General features: G+C 39.4%; 1 protein-coding gene and 1 non-coding gene across 2 annotated transcripts; one reads left to right on the top strand and one right to left on the bottom strand.

The window, feature by feature from the left end:
• The first annotated feature begins 1,281 nt into the window (after nt 1-1,281).
• LOC110876263 (GDSL esterase/lipase At5g37690) lies at nt 1,282-4,153 on the top strand. Its single transcript, XM_035977024.1, has 5 exons — nt 1,282-1,546; nt 1,705-1,853; nt 3,041-3,268; nt 3,353-3,602; nt 3,925-4,153. The coding sequence occupies exons 1-5, from the start codon at nt 1,282-1,284 to the stop codon at nt 4,041-4,043; spliced, it is 1,011 nt and encodes a 336-aa protein (XP_035832917.1). The 3' UTR covers nt 4,044-4,153.
• Nucleotides 4,154-8,629: 4,476 nt separating this feature from the next.
• Nucleotides 8,630-8,735, bottom strand: LOC118482360. Its single transcript, XR_004868401.1, has one exon. It is a non-coding gene; the product is annotated as a small nucleolar RNA R71 (small nucleolar RNA).
• Nucleotides 8,736-20,636: the final 11,901 nt, after the last annotated feature.

Below are 20,636 nucleotides of genomic sequence, written 5' to 3'. Positions count from 1 at the left end.
CACATAATTTTTAAATGATTTTGTCATTTCTAATAAAATTTGTGTAGGAGCCAATATAGTAATGATGGTGAAGGAGGATTTTATGGTTGCATTAATAAGATTTGTGTAACTCTTTAAAATATTTATTAATATTGTACATCAAAATGTCTATACTACCCTTAGTAATTAAAAAATTAATTAAAAGTGAAAAAAAAATGATATATTGATTTACAACTATTAATTAAAAAAATATAGGGTCTAGATTAATTCAAATGAACCTCCCCTATATATATATATATATATATATATATATATATATATTGCCATTATTATGATTTAATGACTTAATTGCCCATATCCCATTACTTGATAAATATTCTATGGACATATATATTATTTACCCTTACTAGAAGAATAGGGTTTCCCATGTATAAATATAGCTCACTAGAGAGGGTCTAAGGTTGACAATCACTATCATAAGGGTGGTAGGGGTGGTTATCACTTACCACCTATTTATCACTCACAACATCCTATCAATTTCCGCCATGTCATCAACCATTATTTCATCACTCACAACCATTTTAATTAGTGGAAATGCCTATCACTCACAACACCCAGCAATAAACCCTCACACCCCCCTCCCCCCACATGGTTCCATTCATCACGCGCTCCTTTTATCACACATGAAGTTTGTAGGCTGGCGGTGGTTTGTTTCGATTTATCACGCGTGCAAAACAAAGTTCACGGGGAAATAGTTCCCCACCCCGGGTACCCTAATATCACTTATAAGTCATCCCCCCTCTCTCTCGCTCTGCTAAATGGGAACCTTACTAGTTATATCATGAATACAACCATTTCCACCATTTGGGGATTAATGGGTACACATATTCTTTTATCTCGTTTCTAGGATGTTTATCCTTGATCAACATGATCTTCGCAATAACTTGCTAATCCATTGCATTTTGTTTGTTATTTGTGTCTTTTTGTTCTTGTTTCCATATAGTGTCACATAGATGTAAATGAGACAACCATTGGATGCAAATTACTGTAGTTCCATGAGATCTTCAGTATATCCTTGTATGAATATTACTTTCCATGGTAATCTACGTACATTTCTTGATGATAGTAACAAACAAGCACAAAAACCAGTTAATAACTAACTAACGGGCAATTCAAGGAAATACATTGTATTAAATATGTCCCATTTTCGTTTTTATTTTCTTGTCCATTTCCCAAAAACTTTCTATAAAAGCTAAAGTTCAATTGCAATAATCTTCAATTACCAAACAAGTGATCCATCACATGGCGAATGTTGCACCACAAAAGCTTCTCCTGTTTGTGATATATGTGGTCGCTAATGGCATCATGATTATCACGGTACATGCCGCAACCGGTAAAACCGATGCACCAATATTTATATTTGGAGATTCAACTGCTGATGTTGGGACAAACAATTTCCTGAAAACATGCACCGCTAAGGCCGATCACCTTTACAATGGGGTTGATTTTCCTTTTTCGAAATCCACCGGAAGGTTCAGTAATGGCAAAAACGCTGCTGATCTAATCGGTATTTGAATTTTTCTATCCGTCTGAACAATTTTCTAGTTTGCTTATGTTTATGCTAGGTGTCAGAAGATTAACAAAAGGGTGTCTACATTTTTTAAACATTTCTATTTAACTCCAAAGAAGGATTTTTGTCAATACAAATTGAGTTTATTTGTGCAGCAAGCTTATTAGGGGGTTACAAAGTAAGCCCGCCACCTTTTCTCTCTCTTCTCGCACATAAGCGAACGTTCAAGCGTAATTTACTTCGTGGAGCCAACTTCGCTTCGGGAGGGTCTGGTATTTTTAGTGCAACAGGCCAAGTAACATTTGTAAGGATTCTACACTCGTATTAGGAACAATAGTCACATTTTGGATGTACATGAATGGAGGCATGGACACGGCCAGTCCTAGAATTTTGGAGGCCCAAAGTGAATTAAAAATTCGAGGCCCTTTCTAATTTTTTTAGGCTTGTAATTTCGGTTTGTATCTGACATGAAATATATTAGGAAGAAACTTATAAAACACTTAACTATTATATAAACTAGATGATTTCCCCAATCAAATAATGTTGGGATCTAATACATAAATCAAATCTAAGTTGGTCAAAAGAGTTCAACCTAACAAATAACAACTTACATTATATGTAAAAGTAATTAAAACATGCTACTTATTCTAAGTATACTATTGTTATTAATTAGAAACGATTTTTTAAATAAAATTTTACATGGACATATGACATATCATGTTAAAAATGTGTGGACAAAATATTTTAGCATATTAGATTAAGAGAGGTGGTTAAAAAAGATAAAGGAGTGAGTAGGGTGATTAATAATTTTGAAAATGGGTAGTGGATGGGATTCGAAGCCAGCCGTCTACAAAAACCAAATCTTATTCTTACCACCAGATTACACTTGTATTAATGTTAACAAATATCACCGTAAATATGATATTCTTTTTTAAATATAGATTTATTTTTTTAATTTTGGTGGCTATTTTTTTGGAGGCCCTAAGCTGTTGCCTAGCCCAATTACTCTAACGGGCCGGCCCTTGGCATGGAGAACACTATAGATACTACGAGAACACGCATGACAAAATGAATCATTCATTTCTCGATCTAGAAAAAAATTATAAATAAAAGAAAAGGACAGAAATACAATGTTTCTTGGTGTTACCTGAAGTTTTAAAAACATTATGATCCAATTCCGTTTATGTATATAACCAATACATGTGTACGTCATGTATAGGATATATTACCTACACATATATGTTGGTAAAAGGTTAAAAAAAATTTTAAATCATACGAAGAAAATTAATTTAACGGTTTTTTTTCATATTTTTATGTAAGTACAAAGTTTGAAAAATATGAATGTTTGATCAAATAATTAAAAGATCTATGTATGTTAATTATTTTATTTTCGCAGCTTTATAGTTGTGTGTGGGTGATATACAAACATATTTGTATGTTTATATGTTGAAAAACTATGTATCATATGCTGAAACACTATAAACCAACCAGAATAAGGTGATATGCATGGAGGAGCAAATCCAACAATTCGCCACAGTTCGTAGGAATATAACAGAATTATTAGGTTCACCAAAGGTTGTTGATGATCTACTTGAGAAATCAATATACCTCATCAGCATCGGAAGCAATGATCTAGTTGAATATGCACTCACTCACTCACCTAGTGACTCCAAACAATTCATTGCCAATCTCACTCAAGCCTATGCAACACATCTAACGGTCCGTAAAAACAATATCTTGGTACATTATGTGAATAGATTTTCAACTATGTACATTTGTCTGAAGATGCTTTGAAATTGGCAGAATTTGTACAACTTGGGTGCAAGAAAGTTTGCAATCATTGGAATTCCACCGATTGGGTGCTGCCCAGCTGCACGCGTGTTTAACGATACCGGTGGTTGTGTAGAGGTTCTGAATGATGGCGCAAGATTGTTTTACAAGTCAATGCAATCTCTGTTTAGAGAGTTCAGTTTGTTGTTTAAAGGATTCAAGTATTCACTCGGGAATACCTATGCCATGACCATGAATGTTATTGACAACCCACGCGGAAACGGTATGTTCTGTTCACCAGAATATATCCATATTATTGTTTCTTCAATATCTCAACTTATTTTACATGTACATATATAGGCGGTTTGCTACCCCTATAAGCTAACTCATGCAAGTTCTAACAATGTTTGTCGGATTTTGCTAACGAAGTTCACTTGAGTGGCAAGCAAACTTCATATTCGTCATTAATATACTTAACGTGTCCTTACAGATTTTCACCAAACTCTATAGAGTTTGCTTGTTGGGGTAGTGAACTGCCTATAGAAGTACAAAACCATTTGAAAAAAAAAAGGTCCAAAGTACTTAGGTGAAATCAACTCTGGCAGGGTTTAAAGAAGTGATAGCAGCATGTTGTGGAAACGGGACAACTGATTGTGTAGTAGGCGTGAATCTTTGTGCGAATAGGGGCGATTTCTTGTTCTGGGATAAATTTCATCCAACCTAGAAGGCTTCCAAACTAGCAGCGTTAACTCTTGTTTTCGGTGAAGGGGACGAGTATGTGACACCGATGAATTTTAGTAGTTTGGCCATGATTGGTAACCTCTAGTTTCCATCTCTGCCACATTTTATGTGTCGAAAAGTTTAGGCACAATAGACAATAATAAGGCCAATTGTATGTGTCAAAAAGTTTAGGCACAAAAATAAGACAATAATATTAATCAGCTCAATGTACTACCTCTACCAATAATATTAATTACAATATTGTTACTGTTGTGCATCTAGTGTTGCTAACTGGGAGAGTGCATTGCCATTCTTTTTTACGTTTGTTTGACTAGTATTGTCTCCGGTTCCAAACAAGAGTGCTTACATTTTCAACTATTTTGTTCATGTTCATTACAATAATAATGTATTTGGTAAAATTCAAGTTTGGACAGAAATAAAACTTGATTGTTAGATCATGCAAAGAAAATAATGGAGTGGATGCATAAATTGCATAGAGGTAATGGATGTATAATTAATATAAAAGAAAATGATTATGGTTTTGTGTAACTACAATTATTATTTTTTATAATAATTAATATCACTATTAGAATAGACAAGAATAGAGAAATAAAGAAAAACAATCATTTTGATAAGTCACCAACAACTTTTTGAAAAATGAAAAGAGTAAACTGCAATTTTATCTTCTGGGGATTAAGTTAATTGTTATTCTGACCTCCTCTTTGGAAATAATTGCAATCCCCTCCCCTCCTTCCCCCAACGTTGATCTTATGTCGCATAATTACTCCCTGGCATCAAATAAGTTAACAGATCTGTTAACTGGGATGTGAAATGACTATCTTACCCTTTCATATTACCCCCTATGGTTTGTTCTAAACAAACGTATTACCCCCACTGTTAAATTACTAAATTGTCCTTTCTTATTACCCCTGTACTTTGTTCTAAGAAACAATATTACCCCCCGTTTTAAGTATTTCATTGCTTCCTTACCCCATGCAGTAACCAAAACCCTTTTCGCCAAAAAGGTTTGACCAGCCAAAGTCAAAGGATGTAGAAACTTTGGAACTGGAAACATGTTTGGCACTGTAAACAACTTGCAACAATCAAACCTATATCAAACTATCTTATATCAAACTATCATACTGCAAATGGTCATTTAATTTCAATCTATCCTATAGCAAACTTCGGAACTGTAAACAGCTTGCAACAATCATCTTCATATGAATTGGTCATATTCCATCCTTCAATTTCATGTATCTACATGTTTGGCTACAAGCATATACCATAAATGTCACACCTCAACTGATGGCGGAAACATCGGGGTGCGAGCACTAAGCGTTCAGATTGCTCATGAAAATTCCATAACACTATTGTTTCAATAAAGATTAATTGATTTTATGCAAATGTCTAACAATGTCATCACAAGCATCACATTACAAACCCAAATCATAAATTGTTCAATTTGTTCAAAAGACTAATATTAACTAGGCGACATTTCTAAGCATTTCCTAGCTGAATTCCATGCATTCCAAGCATCCTATCAGCCTGCAATATGTATTAAAATATCAATACAAAAGTATTGGCGAGTATACAAGTTTGATAATAGAATAATAGATTAAAACAACTCATATCCATATTGTAAACAATAAAATAGTTTCAGCCGTGCTAGTGTCGTAGTCCACGCAGTGATAGCCCAAGTATCCCGATGCTTTAGTGTTTACCTAAGACTCAAGGTAAACTAGAATCCTCCTAACAATACCCCTCGAGAATAACGGGAGAGGTGCATCTCCTATAGCGCTACTATTGTTAAGGCGGAACTACACACTCTGGATTAAACGTCACATAGCACAAAGAGTCAAGAATCAAGAATCACAAGTTTCATGTTCACATAGGATAGAGTATAAGTTTCAAAGATTCAAGTTTAAGTTTCATAGAATACATGTTACACCCCAAAAGTTTAAAGTAAAAAGGGGATTGCGTATACTCACAGTGATTGGTTAACAGTCGCAACTGTTATTGGATCAAAGGGAGCTCTTTTTATACTTAGCCTAATTAGATTATGACGGGTGGTCCTTTGGACAACCCTTAAACATGTTAAAAGATGAAATAATCCTTCACTTAATCGTGTAATTATCTTGAAATAGATAACTACTGTTGCTTATGTTTCAGGTGCATTTCGGGGGCTAAATGATGGATTAAGTGCAGCTTTGGAGTCTTTGGTGATGAACGGGTCGAGCGTGGAACAAGAGACGAAAGAAAGAAGAACATTCAGGTCATCACCGTAAATTACGGTCCTACCGTAATTTACGGTGGACCTGAGAATCAAATAATGGCTCACCGTAACACAGACTATTTGCACCGTAAATGAATCAAGTCCACCGTAATTTACGGTGAGACCGTAAATTACGGTGACGGCTGCGAGAAAACATGTAACTGCCACATTTAAGTTAGTTTTTGGGTGTCTTTTCAATATTCCTCATCATTTGACGGTTTTGGATGATCTTGGGGGCGAATTTTGGCTGCTTACTTGGGTTTTGAACAATTCGTATCATCCGGTTAGTATTTTCGATTCGTATGAACATTGGTTTGATTATGATGATGATTCACCAAGCCATGTCCGGCTAATCTCTTCGGTGATCATCTTAGGTGAAGGTTTCTTGAACTTTTGTGTGTTTTAATTCTGAATTTCTAGAATGATAACTTGCGTTGCTTGAATATCATGGTGTATGTTTGATTGCTTGTAACTTGTTAATCGATATTGCAATTTCTAGTCTTAATCGTACGTTCTTGGTGCCGTTGGCAATCGAGATATCATGGGAGGGGTTAGGGTTGGTTATTGATTAATTGGTCATCGTGAAACAACCTCGCGTTTATATAATCCGAGTACTTTGTCCCCTTTTATCACTTCAATCATCTATACACGAGTTATGTCTATGTAACTCTTTCTAGTTGGAATTACACACAATTGTTTAAAGAAACTGAAACCTAAGGTGATCATTGTTCTCTCTTAATTTGTTTTACAACCAACTTTTGATTTGAATTAGTTTTTAATTTAGTTTTTAAAACAACAATCCAAACTCTTGAATTTTAATTTCTGCAATTTAGTTTATTATTAGTTTAAGTACAAAGCTATACAATCGACACATCTTCCACATACTCCCTGAGTTCGATACCCTCTTACCACTATCTATAGTTGTTTGGGGATTAAATTTGCGTGACCCACGACATCACGTCAAATTTTGGCGCCGTTGCCGGGGAATAGTGCGCAACGTGTGTTAGTTTAATAGTTTTGTTTGTTATTTTCGGGTTTACGTTGGTTGTGTTTAGTGTGCAGGTACTTCAGGTGTATGCATACTAGAGGCTCTCACAGGTCATCACCGCTATCGTTTGATCCGGAAATTGAAAGAACGCTAAGACAAAACCGAGTTTTAGTGCGAGAAAACAAAATCATTGGTTCACCCACTTCACCCATCACACCGAGAAACATCATGGCTGATTCTCAAATTCCTCCTACAACGGGTCAATCATCCTCAACCTTTATACCTACTTCCACCCAACCATCAACAAACACCACATTACCTAATACCACCGCCGAATTCACACCATCCAATGTCACCCAACCAATCACCACTCAAGCTGAACCCGCCATCACCTACAACCCATCCACCACAATCCCACCATTATCTCACTTCTTTCCCCCAATTACGGGTCAATCAACATCCACTTTCACAATTGCACCAAATTCAACTATTGTGCATACTACCTCATCCTTTAGACCACAACAATCGGGTTTTCAGTATTCAACCATCCCATTTGGGCAAACTTCGGGAATTCAAGGAGATGGTTATGATGAGGGATTTGAAGATTTTGAGGGGTATGATGATGATGGGTACGGTTATGGAGGTTATGGTGATCAAGGGGAGTTTGGGTATGTGCAAAGTCAATCTCAAGGGATGGCAAGTGTTGGTGGAATGCCACAACAACAACTTATACCACAACACATTCGGCCAAGACCTCAAGGGCCACCAATGCCACAACCTATCCAATTGCAACAAGTCCGGCCACAACATGTACAACAACAATTTCAAAGACCACCTCAACGCCCAACGATGCGACAACAACAGTTTCAACAACCAATTGCACCACAAGGGCAAGTACCAAGGCCAAATGGTCCTATTATTCCAAGAGGTAGGTATGGTGTACCAAGGAGACACCTTAGAGAAAATGTGAGGGGCATTGAAGCACATTTCCGGCCGGTAATCACGCAAAACCCTTCACCGGTAGTCATTCCTCATAATGATCAAGGGCGAACATTTGAAGTAAGAACCAATTCTTTGCAAAGTTTACCAAAGTACAAGGGGTTGGCAAATGAGGAGCCTTATTTTCATTTAGAGGCTTATGACTCTATTTGCAACACTCTTGGGAGTCAAGGGTTTTCAACCGATGATATCAAATTGGTTTTGTTCCAATTTTCTTTGGAAGAGAAGGCGAAAAAATGGTTCTACACGTTACCTTCGGCATCCATATATACATGGGGGGAGATGCAACAAACCTTCTTGGATGAGTTTTACACCGCCCAAAAGACCAACGATGCAAGGAAGGGATTGAGAAGCTTTCAACAACAACATGGTGAGATGTTTCATGAGGCGTTTGAGCGTTTCAATATGATGATTAAAAACTGCCCTCATCATGGAATTGAATTATGGGAGTTGATGAATGCCTTTCATGAGGGGTTGAGTGCCGAAGATGCACGTGATTTGATGTCTATCACCGGTGGGACTTTTGGAACAAACTATGAGAATGATGATTGGGAGTTCTTGGAAAGCATGGCAACTACATCAAAGAGGAAAGCTCAAGCCTCAAGAAGAGCCCGACCGACCACTAACCGACCGCAAGTGCACGCCATAGATGATGGTAATGTTCAAACCACTAACCAAATTTATGATGTTTGTGCTTTGTGTAACGAGATAGGTCATGCGGCTAAAAATTGCCAAGGGATGTTGGAAGGGCAATACGAGGAGGTCCATGCGGTTCAAGGTCAAGGTCAAGGAGGAGGTGGTAGGAACTACAACAACATGAATTCTAATACCTACCACCCCGGATTGAGGAACCATCCGAACTTTAGATATGGGAACCCTTCAAATCAAGCAAACCCAAATTTTCAAGGTAGCCAAGGTAATTTTGGTTCACGGCCATCTTACAATAATCAAGGTGGATACCGAGGCGGAAATAACCAAGGTTATCAAAAACAATACCCAACGGGTCAAGAACATGGTCGGGGTCGGAGAGGACGTTGTATGATCAAAACACGAGGAATAGTGCAAGCATAGAGCGGTCGTTAAAACATAGCTTCGATCGCCATGAGGCATGGAACCGTACTTTCGCATACTCTAGAGAAGTGGACACTAATAATCGATATCATGATGATCAAGCGAGGAGGATGCATGCGGATTGGCATGCCGGAAGGCCGGTTGTTGAGGACCCACAACATGTGGACTATGCCTCGTTACCGCCTTATGATGGTAGCATTTCATTCCCGACTCCACCACTTCACCATTCTCAATGGCTTGACCCGAGGCAGCAAGAGGGAGCGCAACAACAAGCAGGGAGTAGCAGCGGCGCATTCGGATTTGGAGAGTGGAATGATATGATGTCATCCATCTTTGGACCTCCAGGACCGCGCTACTATTAATCAGGTGGTATTCTCTCTTGTGTATAGTTTGTACATATTTTTGGTTTTATGTTGGTTATGGTTGGGAGGATGGGTGGTGTTTGATTATGTGGTTGATTGTTGGGTTGGTGTTTGTTGGTGGTGTCGTATTTAAAAAAACGAAGAAAAACATAAAAAAAATATAAAAAGAAAAATACAAAAAGAAATTTGGGGTTTGAGTGTTTGAGCAAATGTCGATGTGATTGAGTTTAGTGATCAAAGCCTCCCAAAAGCCATACATTGGGGTCAATGTATCCCAAGTGTGGGGATGGGAGGAATTTTTGAAGTTTTTGAAAATTTTGAGCTAAGCGAAATGATGTGAGAATTTGAACGCCCTAATTTAACCCTAAATAATGCACCGGCAACCCTTGATACCTTTTTCATTCCTGGTGAGAGTTGTAGCCACACTTGTACATAAATAATGATTGTCTTTGATGAGAGTGGCTACGGGTGGGGGTGCATTAGAACTTGTGCTTGAATGCGATTTGAGTCCTTAGTTAAACATGAATGTAGAAAGGATAAGGGCATTTAGGTAGCCTCGTCGTTGGTGTGAGCGAGTGTGGGACTTGGGGGGTTGGACCTCATAAGTATATATATGAGCATGGTAGTGAGAGGGGCGGGGGTTTGGACATTTAGTTGACCATTTTGTGCCTTTAAAGCTTATCATTTGTTCCCTCTAGCTATTTACTTAAAAATTTACCCAAATTCGACCCGGTCTTATAGTGTTTTGTGATAGTAGTAGTAGTTTGCTAGTTTGAAGAAGATATGGTTAATGCGTTATTGTTTAGTTGTTTGCCTAGTTTTGAAAAAAAAAATCAGAAAAAAAGAGAAAAAAAAAAGAAAAGCAATGAAAAAAAAAAGAGAAGTTAATTGTCTTGTATATAGTGGTTAAGTTTGTTTGTTTGTTTGCTATGTTTGTAACAAAAAGTCCGGGTCGAATTTTCGCTACTTCATATATATTCCATTCCCTACCTATACACCTAGCCGCGTTACAACCTTGAAGTCCCTTTGATTTGCATTCATGTTTGACCCATTTTAGGAGAATGATCGATTTAGGTACAAGCTTATGATTGTGCATCCACCCGTTTGCCTAGTGTGTGTCTAGCTTATCTTTGCTAGTTTTCACTTGTAGCCGAGAGGAGAGAATTTGAGAGGGGTGCATTGCTTGGGTGTTAAAAAGGGGTTGGTAAAGAGATTGCATGTTTTGCTTGGTTTAATTTGATCACTTGTTTTGAAATCATTTTGATGAGTTGCTTGGGACAAGCAACGGTTAAGTGTGGGGATGTGACGGGTGGTCCTTTGGACAACCCTTAAACATGTTAAAAGATGAAATAATCCTTCACTTAATCGTGTAATTATCTTGAATTAGATAACTACTGTTGCTTATGTTTCAGGTGCATTTCGGGGGCTAAATGATGGATTAAGTGCAGCTTTGGAGTCTTTGGTGATGAACGGGTCGAGCGTGGAACAAGAGACGAAAGAAAGAAGAACATTCAGGTCATCACCGTAAATTACGGTCCTACCGTAATTTACGGTGGACCTGAGAATCAAATAATGGCTCACCGTAACACAGACTATTTGCACCGTAAATGAATCAAGTCCACCGTAATTTACGGTGAGACCGTAAATTACGGTGACGGCTGCGAGAAAACATGTAACTGCCACATTTAAGTTAGTTTTTGGGTGTCTTTTCAATATTCCTCATCATTTGACGGTTTTGGATGATCTTGGGGGCGAACTTTGGCTGCTTACTTGGGTTTTGAACAATTCGTATCATCCGGTTTGTATTTTCGATTCGTATGAACATTGGTTTGATTATGATGATGATTCACCAAGCCATGTCCGGCTAATCTCTTCGGTGATCATCTTAGGTGAAGGTTTCTTGAACTTTTGTGTGTTTTAATTCTGAATTTCTAGAATGATAACTTGCGTTGCTTGAATATCATGGTGTATGTTTGATTGCTTGTAACTTGTTAATCGATATTGCAATTTCTAGTCTTAATCGTACGTTCTTGGTGCCGTTGGCAATCGAGATATCATGGGAGGGGTTAGGGTTGGTTATTGATTAATTGGTCATCGGGAAACAACCTCGCGTTTATATAATCCGAGTACTTTGTCCCCTTTTATCACTTCAATCATCTATACACGAGTTATGTCTATGTAACTCTTTCTAGTTGGAATTACACACAATTGTTTAAAGAAACTGAAACCTAAGGTGATCATTGTTCTCTCCTAATTTCTTTTACAACCAACTTTTGATTTGAATTAGTTTTTAATTTAGTTTTTAAAACAACAATCCAAACTCTTGAATTTTAATTTCTGCAATTTAGTTTATTATTAGTTTAAGTACAAAGCTATACAATCGACACATCTTCCACATACTCCCTGAGTTCGATACCCTCTTACCACTATCTATAGTTGTTTGGGGATTAAATTTGCGTGACCCACTGCAATTGGGTCGTTGCGATTACGGGTTGGATGTCTAATTGTCCAGGCGGTAATGATAGTATCTTGTACCTGAACCGGTGGCTCACTTTTTCTAAGTAATGGGGAAGAGGACCGAAACATGCCACTGAAAGACTCTACTGAGACAAAGATGGGCTGTCAAGAACGTAGAGGAGGTAGGATGGGCAGTTGGACAGATCTAGTATGGATCGTACATGGACGGTAGTTGGAGTCGGCGGCTCTCCTAGGGTTCCCTTATCGGGGATCCCTGGGGAAGAGGATCAAGTTGGCCCTTGCGAACAGCTTGATGCACTATCTCCCTTCAACCCTTTGAGCGAAATACGGCAAAAGGAAGGAAAATCCATGGACCGACCCCATCATCTCCACCCCGTAGGAACTACGAGATTACCCCAAGGCCAAAATTTGACGTGATGTCGTGGGTCACGCAAATTTAATCCCCAAACAACTATAGATAGTGGTAAGAGGGTATCGAACTCAGGGAGTATGTGGAAGATGTGTCGATTGTATAGCATTGTACTTAAACTAATAATAAACTAAATTGCAGAAATTAAAATTCAAGAGTTTGGATTGTTGTTTTAAAAACTAAATTAAAAACTAATTCAAATCAAAAGTTGGTTGTAAAACAAATTAGGAGAGAACAATGATCACCTTAGGTTTCAGTTTCTTTAAACAATTGTGTGTAATTCCAACTAGAAAGAGTTACATAGACATAACTCGTGTATAGATGATTGAAGTGATAAAAGGGGACAAAGTACTCGGATTATATAAACGCGAGGTTGTTTCCCGATGACCAATTAATCAATAACCAACCCTAACCCCTCCCATGATATCTCGATTGCCAACGGCACCAAGAACGTACGATTAAGACTAGAAATTGCAATATTGATTAACAAGTTACAAGCAATCAAACATACACCATGATATTCAAGCAACGCAAGTTATCATTCTAGAAATTCAGAATTAAAACACACAAAAGTTCAAGAAACCTTCACCTAAGATGATCACCGAAGAGATTAGCCGGACATGGCTTGGTGAATCATCATCATAATCAAACCAATGTTCATACGAATCGAAAATACAAACCGGATGATACGAATTGTTCAAAACCCAAGTAAGCAGCCAAAATTCGCCCCCAAGATCATCCAAAACCGTCAAATGATGAGGAATATTGAAAAGACACCCAAAAACTAACTTAAATGTGGCAGTTACATGTTTTCTCGCAGCCGTCACCGTAATTTACGGTCTCACCGTAAATTACGGTGGACTTGATTCATTTACGGTGCAAATAGTCTGTGTTACGGTGAGCCATTATTTGATTCTCAGGTCCACCGTAAATTACGGTAGGACCGTAATTTACGGTGATGACCTGAATGTTCTTCTTTCTTTCGTCTCTTGTTCCACGCTCGACCCGTTCATCACCAAAGACTCCAAAGCTGCACTTAATCCATCATTTAGCCCCCGAAATGCACCTGAAACATAAGCAACAATAGTTATCTAATTCAAGATAATTACACGATTAAGTGAAGGATTATTTCATCTTTTAACATGTTTAAGGGTTGTCCAAAGGACCACCCGTCAGATTACAATAGGATAAGAGTCGAGCAGAGTAATGAGATTGAATAAAGTGTCAAACCATGTCACTGGATCAGATGGCTGTCCGATCGGATGGCTATCCGATTGGATTGCCAGTCGGTCGAGTGGCCTTGATGTGTTGTGAAGACAGATGGCTGCCCGATCGGATGACCATCTGATCGGGTTGCCACTTGAGTAGAGAGCATAAGTGAATAGGGTGGCTGTCTGATCGGATGGTAATCCGATCGGATTGCCGCTCGATCCGAGTGTAGGTATCTTGGTTATCCCAATCGGATGGCTGCTCGATCGGACGGCTGTCCGATCGGGTTACCATGCGATCAGACTTCCAAGTTTTGTTTGTTTATCAAGTGTTGAAAGTTTCAAGACAGAAGGCAAGTGTCACCTGATAGGGTGGTTGTCCGATCGGATTGCTGTCCGATCGGGTTGCCGTTCGATCAGGCGACCCTTGTTCTTGTTTATCATTTTGTAAAAGTCTCTAAGTTTCTAGTTTAAAGGTGACGGTATGACATGTATTGAGACAACGGTAAACCTATCAGCTCACAACCGTTCTGATCGGTGGGAACCACCCCTGTCTGATCAGTCATATGCCTCTGACGGGTTTATTTCGAAATCCGTGCTTTGCTCGTCTTTTCTGGTAATAACTGAGATCTAAGCCGATTTTAGACTATTCATCCAGCCCACAATCCGTTTAGACCCGGGTTCCACCGATTAATGGTGAAAGTTTGAGAAAAAGGTGAAGATACTCAAGTTTTATGGGAAAATTCTAGATTTAGCTTAGATTTAGGTTAGATTTAGTGTAATAACGCATGAATCATCTTAGATCTGAGCTAGATCTTGCTTAGAATGACATCACATGTCAGTTTGTACCAACTTCCATGATGACATCACCCTCAAGAACTCAGATCCGAGTAATTTCATGGTGAAAAGTGTGATTTCAAGTGAGAATCACGTAGAGAATGATGTGTAGATCAAGAAAGTACAAGAATCTAGCCTAAAACGTACCGAAATCAGCAAGAAAAGTGAAGAATTGAAGAGTACGCGTGCCTGGTCGAGCAGAGCTATCACATCACTCAAAATGGTGATGTGACAGGTCTATTTATAGGGTTAGAGTGCATTAGGGCGAAGGTGGATAGGGTGGTAACCCGTTCGGGTGGTCATCCGATCGGATGATCACTCTGGCCAATCCATCTTTTCCGCGTTCCCGAGTTTGATTCGTTTTGCGCGTTAGGTTAGGCGTTACGTTGCGTATAGTTTAAGTAAAGTATCTAGATTACATTACAACCCAAAAGTTTCCAAGTTTCATAGATTCCGCCAGTGAAAAGGCTCTAGTCTCTCGTTCAACCAAGAATCAAGTTTCACGAGTCTAAGGAGTCAAGCACCAATTTAAGTCTCAAGAGTTAAGAATCATAGTTTCTCAAGTATCAAGAATCAAGAGTCCAAGTATCAAGTATCAAGAATCATAAAGAATCAAGTATCTAGTTTAATCATCAAGAATCAAGTGTCTAGAATAAAGAGTCAAGCATCATAGTGTCAAGCATTAAGTATCAACAAGATTCACACCAAAAGTGTCAAAACATCAACTCCATAAAACTACAGGGACTAAAACTGACAGTTAATAGAAGTTCAGGGACTAATCTTGCCAATTGTCTAAGGTTTGGGGACGTTGGGCGTTACAATAAACTGCTTAGTGGAGGTTCAAACATTAGCTGTAAACATTAGCTGCTTACAACAATCATCTTATTTCAAACACATACCTGCTGCAAAGCACATACACTCAAACACATACATGCTGCACTTAACAGTATTAACAGTATTAACTGAGTGCAAATGCACATTATAACTAGTCATATTTGATCAATCTGTTGTTCTTATAACTAGGCACATTATAACAGTATTAACACATTATAACTAGGCATATTTGATCAAATGCACATTATAACTAGGCACATTATAACAGTATTAACACATACCTGCTGCACTTAACAAAATGTTATGCAAATGCACATTATAACTAGGCATTAGATCACAATCTGCTGTTCACAAAATGTTATATCACAAAATGTTATGCCAATGCACATTATAACTAGGCATTAGATCACAATCTGCTGTTCAACATTATCAGTATCAAAACGTTAATATATACAATTAGCATACATGTTAAACCAAAAGATCCTAATATATTACAGTTCAACTACGCAACATTTCCTGCTGAGGGGGAAACTGGAAGTACAGGAAAGGGCGGCCTCGCATTTTCACAACCAACAACACCACAATCGATCCTAGTGAAACACGAATCCTCATGTCCACTGCAAACACATAAAGATCCATGTTCAATAACCCCTGTTTTTTTTTTTTTTCAAAAACCTATGTTCAATAACCCCTGTTTTTTTAACCTGACATTACTTGTTCATTAACCACAATACTTGTTCGATTTTACCTGACAAGTGCGAGAAGACTTCTCGCATGGTGGATGTGATCGGCTGTGGTGGTGGAGGTGGAAGTAATATCTCATCGCCGGTGGTGGTGGATGCTCGACTCATTCTGATCAGCGCGGTTGGAAGTGGAAGCTGTGGGGGATCGCCGGTGGTGTGGGGGATCGCCGGTGGTGTGGTGGAAGTTGTGGGGGGGAGTGGTGGGAAAGCTTAGGGGGTAAGGTTGTTTATTAACATAAGAGTACAGGGTGTTTTAAGAGGATGCAGGTAACTATTAAGGTCAAATTACCATTATGCCCTTTGACACCCTTTGACCGTTTAAAGAAAACGATGGAAACTGACGGAAGGATGTGCCAGGGGGTAATATTGCGACATAAGATCAACGTTGGGGGGGGGGGATTGCAATTATTTCTAGGGAGGAGGTCAGAGTGCCAATTGGCTTAAACCCTAATAGGTAAAATTGCAGTTTACTCAAAAGAAAAAAAAAGAAACTCAACATATTTGTCAACTTTTATTTATTTTTTGAAACAAATAATAGAGTAAACACATTTTCATCTATCTTCTATTATTTTAATTTTGTAGGAGAGATCGAGTTTTTTTTACATTAAATTCGAGAACCCTCTCACATTCTCCTCTCTGAACCGTCGCTTGGGTGTTAGACGGAGATTGCTTCGTCGGAATAGAGCGACAGGTCCCGTCTCCCGCTCCTGGGAAGACTGGTTGCACCTCTCCTTCTATCCTGATCCGGCGATTCTTCCATTCGCATAAGGGTCGGTATTTATCTTTGTTCTTGGTTCGGCTTCTCCTCTACCCTCACTTCCCGCAGCGGCTCTTCGACTTCTTCGGGGCTTAGTGGGTCTGATATTGATCGCGGCTATCTGAGTATAGTTTAGCTAGATCGATTCGAATCCCATTAACACCTTTAGGGTTGGGGAGCTTCTGTTTTCGTTTGATTGTTTGGAGGGTCTAGGGAGATAGCATTTTCATATCAGTTCAAGTCTCTATTTTCATGGCGCACGAAGCTCCTTGGGTGGAGGAGGTTGATGGCAATGAGGCCCCATGGTCAGAAGTGAACTACCAGAAGAATAGGAAGAGTAAAGGAAATGGGGTGGAGATGACTTTTCTAGTTCAGAATCTTCCGGAACAGACGTCAAAGATGCATCTTTGGCGTGCTTTTCAGCCATTCGGTTTTGTCTCAGACGCGTACGTAGCTCGTAAGAAGGATAAACGTGGGAATAATTTTGGTTTTGTCAGATACAAGGGGGTAGGAAACGTTGGTGAAACTCTGGCGAAGATGAACACGGTCAAGATATTCGAGGCTAAGGTAACAGTTATCCTGGCAAAGTACGACAAGAACCATAAGGAATTTATTTACACGTCGAAAACAATCGGTGAAAAGGTCTGGAGACCTAAGGACCTGGGCCAGAGGGATCAGCATTGCTCTGGTATGGCAGTCCCGGGGGGAGCGGGAGTTAAGGAAGGTCAGTCTTATGCGAGCTTGTTTCAGAAGGAGGAGCAAATCATCAACCTGGGCTCTAAGACGTTATCGGTGGATTGTAAGGGGTCCAAATACCCACTACACTGTATGAGACGGTCCATCCATGGTGTAGTAAAGGATCTGCCTACTCTAAACAGATTACACCACATTTTCGCTGAGAACGGGGTGGTTAATTATGGGTTATCGTACATTGGTGGTCTAAGTATCCTGATTACGTTAGGCAACCCGGAGCTTGTTGACGAAGTTATGAACAAACACTCGTATCTCCTTTCCAATACTTTCACTCGGTTCCACGTTTGGAATGGCGAGGATCTTCCTTTGGACCGGGTGGCGACACTCAGAATTTCCGGTGTTCCCGTGCTCCTTAGGGATAGTTCCTTATTTGACAGAATTGGTAGCCTCTTTGGTAGGGTAATCCAGGCCTCGGATTTCTCTTGGAATGATTCGAACAACTCGGATAGCTCAGTACAGGTTCTGGTACCTCCAGGGAAGCGTATCGAGGAATCGGTGGTGATGCAGTGGAAAAATAGACGATTTGTGGTGTGGGTTTCAGAAGCAACGGAAGTCTGGGATCCTGAGCTTGATGATGAAAATCGATCTGTCAGTTCGGATGGAGAAGCATGCAATATTTTGGATGAGAACACCGGGATGGATGATGTCGAAGAAGGTGAGTTCAGGCCTGCTCCAAATGAGGTTAATGACCGGAACCCCATGAGAGACGGAGTCCCTCCGGTAGTGGAAGGTGATCAGTCGCCGGGTAATTGTCAAATGGATGACATGCAACATTTGCATGGGAACGTGGAAGAGCCGGTTCATAGTCCTAGGGCTAATGAGGGTTCCGACGTGGGTCTCGAGAATCATTATAATAAGTGTTCTGAAGGCATGGAGACTTTAGATATTCCCAATGAAAAATCGACCAGGGGTGACGTGTTGTTAGAGGAATTAAATTCGGAATCTAGAAATCTGGGTAATAATCTTAGGGAAAACTCGAGTCCATTGCAGGTAGGAAATAAGGAAGGTGGGTCCTAGGATATCCAGCCACGTGATTTCCCACAAATGGGGCCACAGACCTCTCCTGGGCTTGATGCTCCACCAACAATTGGAAAGCGGACGAGGGACCAAAGAAGCCCACCTTCTGTGGGCTCTACTCAGGGGCCCAACATTCGTAGCAGACATGATAGGAGTAATTCAGATAAGTCTTCTCTGGATCTTAACCGAACCGCCGACTTCTCTTTTCCAGGTGATGAGGAAGGATCTAGTATTCCCCAGGTCATTTCTCCGTGTAACAGTCCAAGAAATAGTCACCAACGTCCTGGAGATCCCACTGCATTGGGGCTCCAGTCTCCGGTTGCGGAGGAGATAGCGGCTACTGTGGAAATTGGGCATATGGTGGGTGTAAACTTGAAAGGATTTGAAGAAGCTGTTCGGATTGCAATCAACGGTGAAGGTGCTACAAATGGTCTCCAATGAATATTCTGTCAATAAATCTAAGGGGGGTCCGAGATAATCGGAAGTTGGACTGGATTCGTGGTCTAAAAACAAGTCATGGTGTTCATTTTATTAGTGTCCAGGAAACAAAGTTAAGCGAATCAGCCGGGTTCTCCTTTAATCAGATGTGGGGATGGTCGATCTATAATATGGCGGTGGTGGACTCGTGTGGTAGGTCGGGTGGGTTGGTTTCGCTTTGGGATCCAACAGTCTTCTCTGGTATTGAAGTAATAAAGCACAGATACTTCTTGTGTGTGTGTGGGGAACTTATCCCATCTGGTACACGGCTTAATTTGGTGAATGTCTACGCTCCAAATGATGCGGCGGCTCGTAAAACTCTCTGGTCCGAATTGTTAAACCTTAGAAATTCAAGGCAAGGCCTTTGGGGATTGATGGGCGATTTTAATGATGTTAGAGAGGCATCGGAGCGACAGAATTCAGAATTTGTTTCGGCGAATGCGGATGCGTTCAATGATTTCATTCTCTCGGCTGCCCTACAAGAGTATGTTATGGGGGGAGCTAAATTTACGTATATTTCAGATCGCGGAGACAAACTTAGCAAACTCGACCGGTTCTTGGTGTGTCTTGGAAGCAGCTGACGAGACACCTTGGAGCGATTCTAAAAATCTCCATGATTGTAATAAAACTTCTATCTGATTGCGGTGACGGTGAGGGCGGAAGTGTGACAGAAAGGGTGGGAGTGATGAGGAGTGTGAAGGAGAAGAAGTGAATAGTGTGTTGGTCGCCATTGTTGTGAAGTTGTGGAGATTTGGTGAAGATGAAATGGAGGTTATAAAAGATATTTATTTAAAATGACCATTTTGCCCCAGAGGAAAAGGACAAAATAGTAGGATTTGATAAGACAAATTTTATCTGACTTCACTTTTGGACCAAAATGGCAATAAAACTGAAACCACAGGGACCCAGATGCAAAAGTTTTGAGTTTTGGACTAAAGTGACAAAAGTGATCAAACCTCAGGGACTAGATGGCAGTTTACTCATTATAAAAAGTGGTTGAAGTGGTTGTGAGTGGAGGAGAGAGAAAATATTACTATTGATCTGTATATTTGAGGGGACACTGTTCACCCTCTATAATTTTTTAATATATTTTGAAAATGTTTGTGAGTGAAGGTGAGAGAAAATGTAATAATAAAGGCATAAAAATATTATTTAATTTTAAAGGAGGGAGAAAATGTAGTTGTTTTTAGTGTAATTATATGGTAGAAAATGATGGATATGATGTGAATGCCCTGAGGGCTAACATTTTTTTTTCTTATTTTATAAATAATCAAATATTTTATATAATTATAAAATTTATAATTATCATAAGACTGATCTTTTTCTGAACGATAAATTTGGATCACTGACGGACCACTAGAGTATCATCGGGCCACCAGCGGAACCAACCGA

This window comes from Helianthus annuus, chromosome 9 (assembly GCF_002127325.2).
Source record: "Helianthus annuus cultivar XRQ/B chromosome 9, HanXRQr2.0-SUNRISE, whole genome shotgun sequence".
In the NCBI taxonomy this organism is placed as follows: Eukaryota; Viridiplantae; Streptophyta; class Magnoliopsida; order Asterales; family Asteraceae; genus Helianthus; species Helianthus annuus.
The sequence above is the reverse complement of the archived record's forward strand: the minus strand, read 5'-3'. Positions and strand labels throughout refer to the sequence as shown.

Excerpts from the sequence above, each read along its gene's own strand:
- LOC110876263 (XM_035977024.1), top strand. The coding sequence starts at position 1,282 with ATGGCGAATGTTGCACCACAAAAGCTTCTCCTGTTTGTGATATATGTG. Across the intron at positions 1,854-3,040 it reads CAACAGGCCAAGTAACATTT|AATAAGGTGATATGCATGGA; the intron begins GTAAGGATTCTA and ends TAAACCAACCAG. Across the intron at positions 3,603-3,924 it reads TGACAACCCACGCGGAAACG|GGTTTAAAGAAGTGATAGCA; the intron begins GTATGTTCTGTT and ends CAACTCTGGCAG.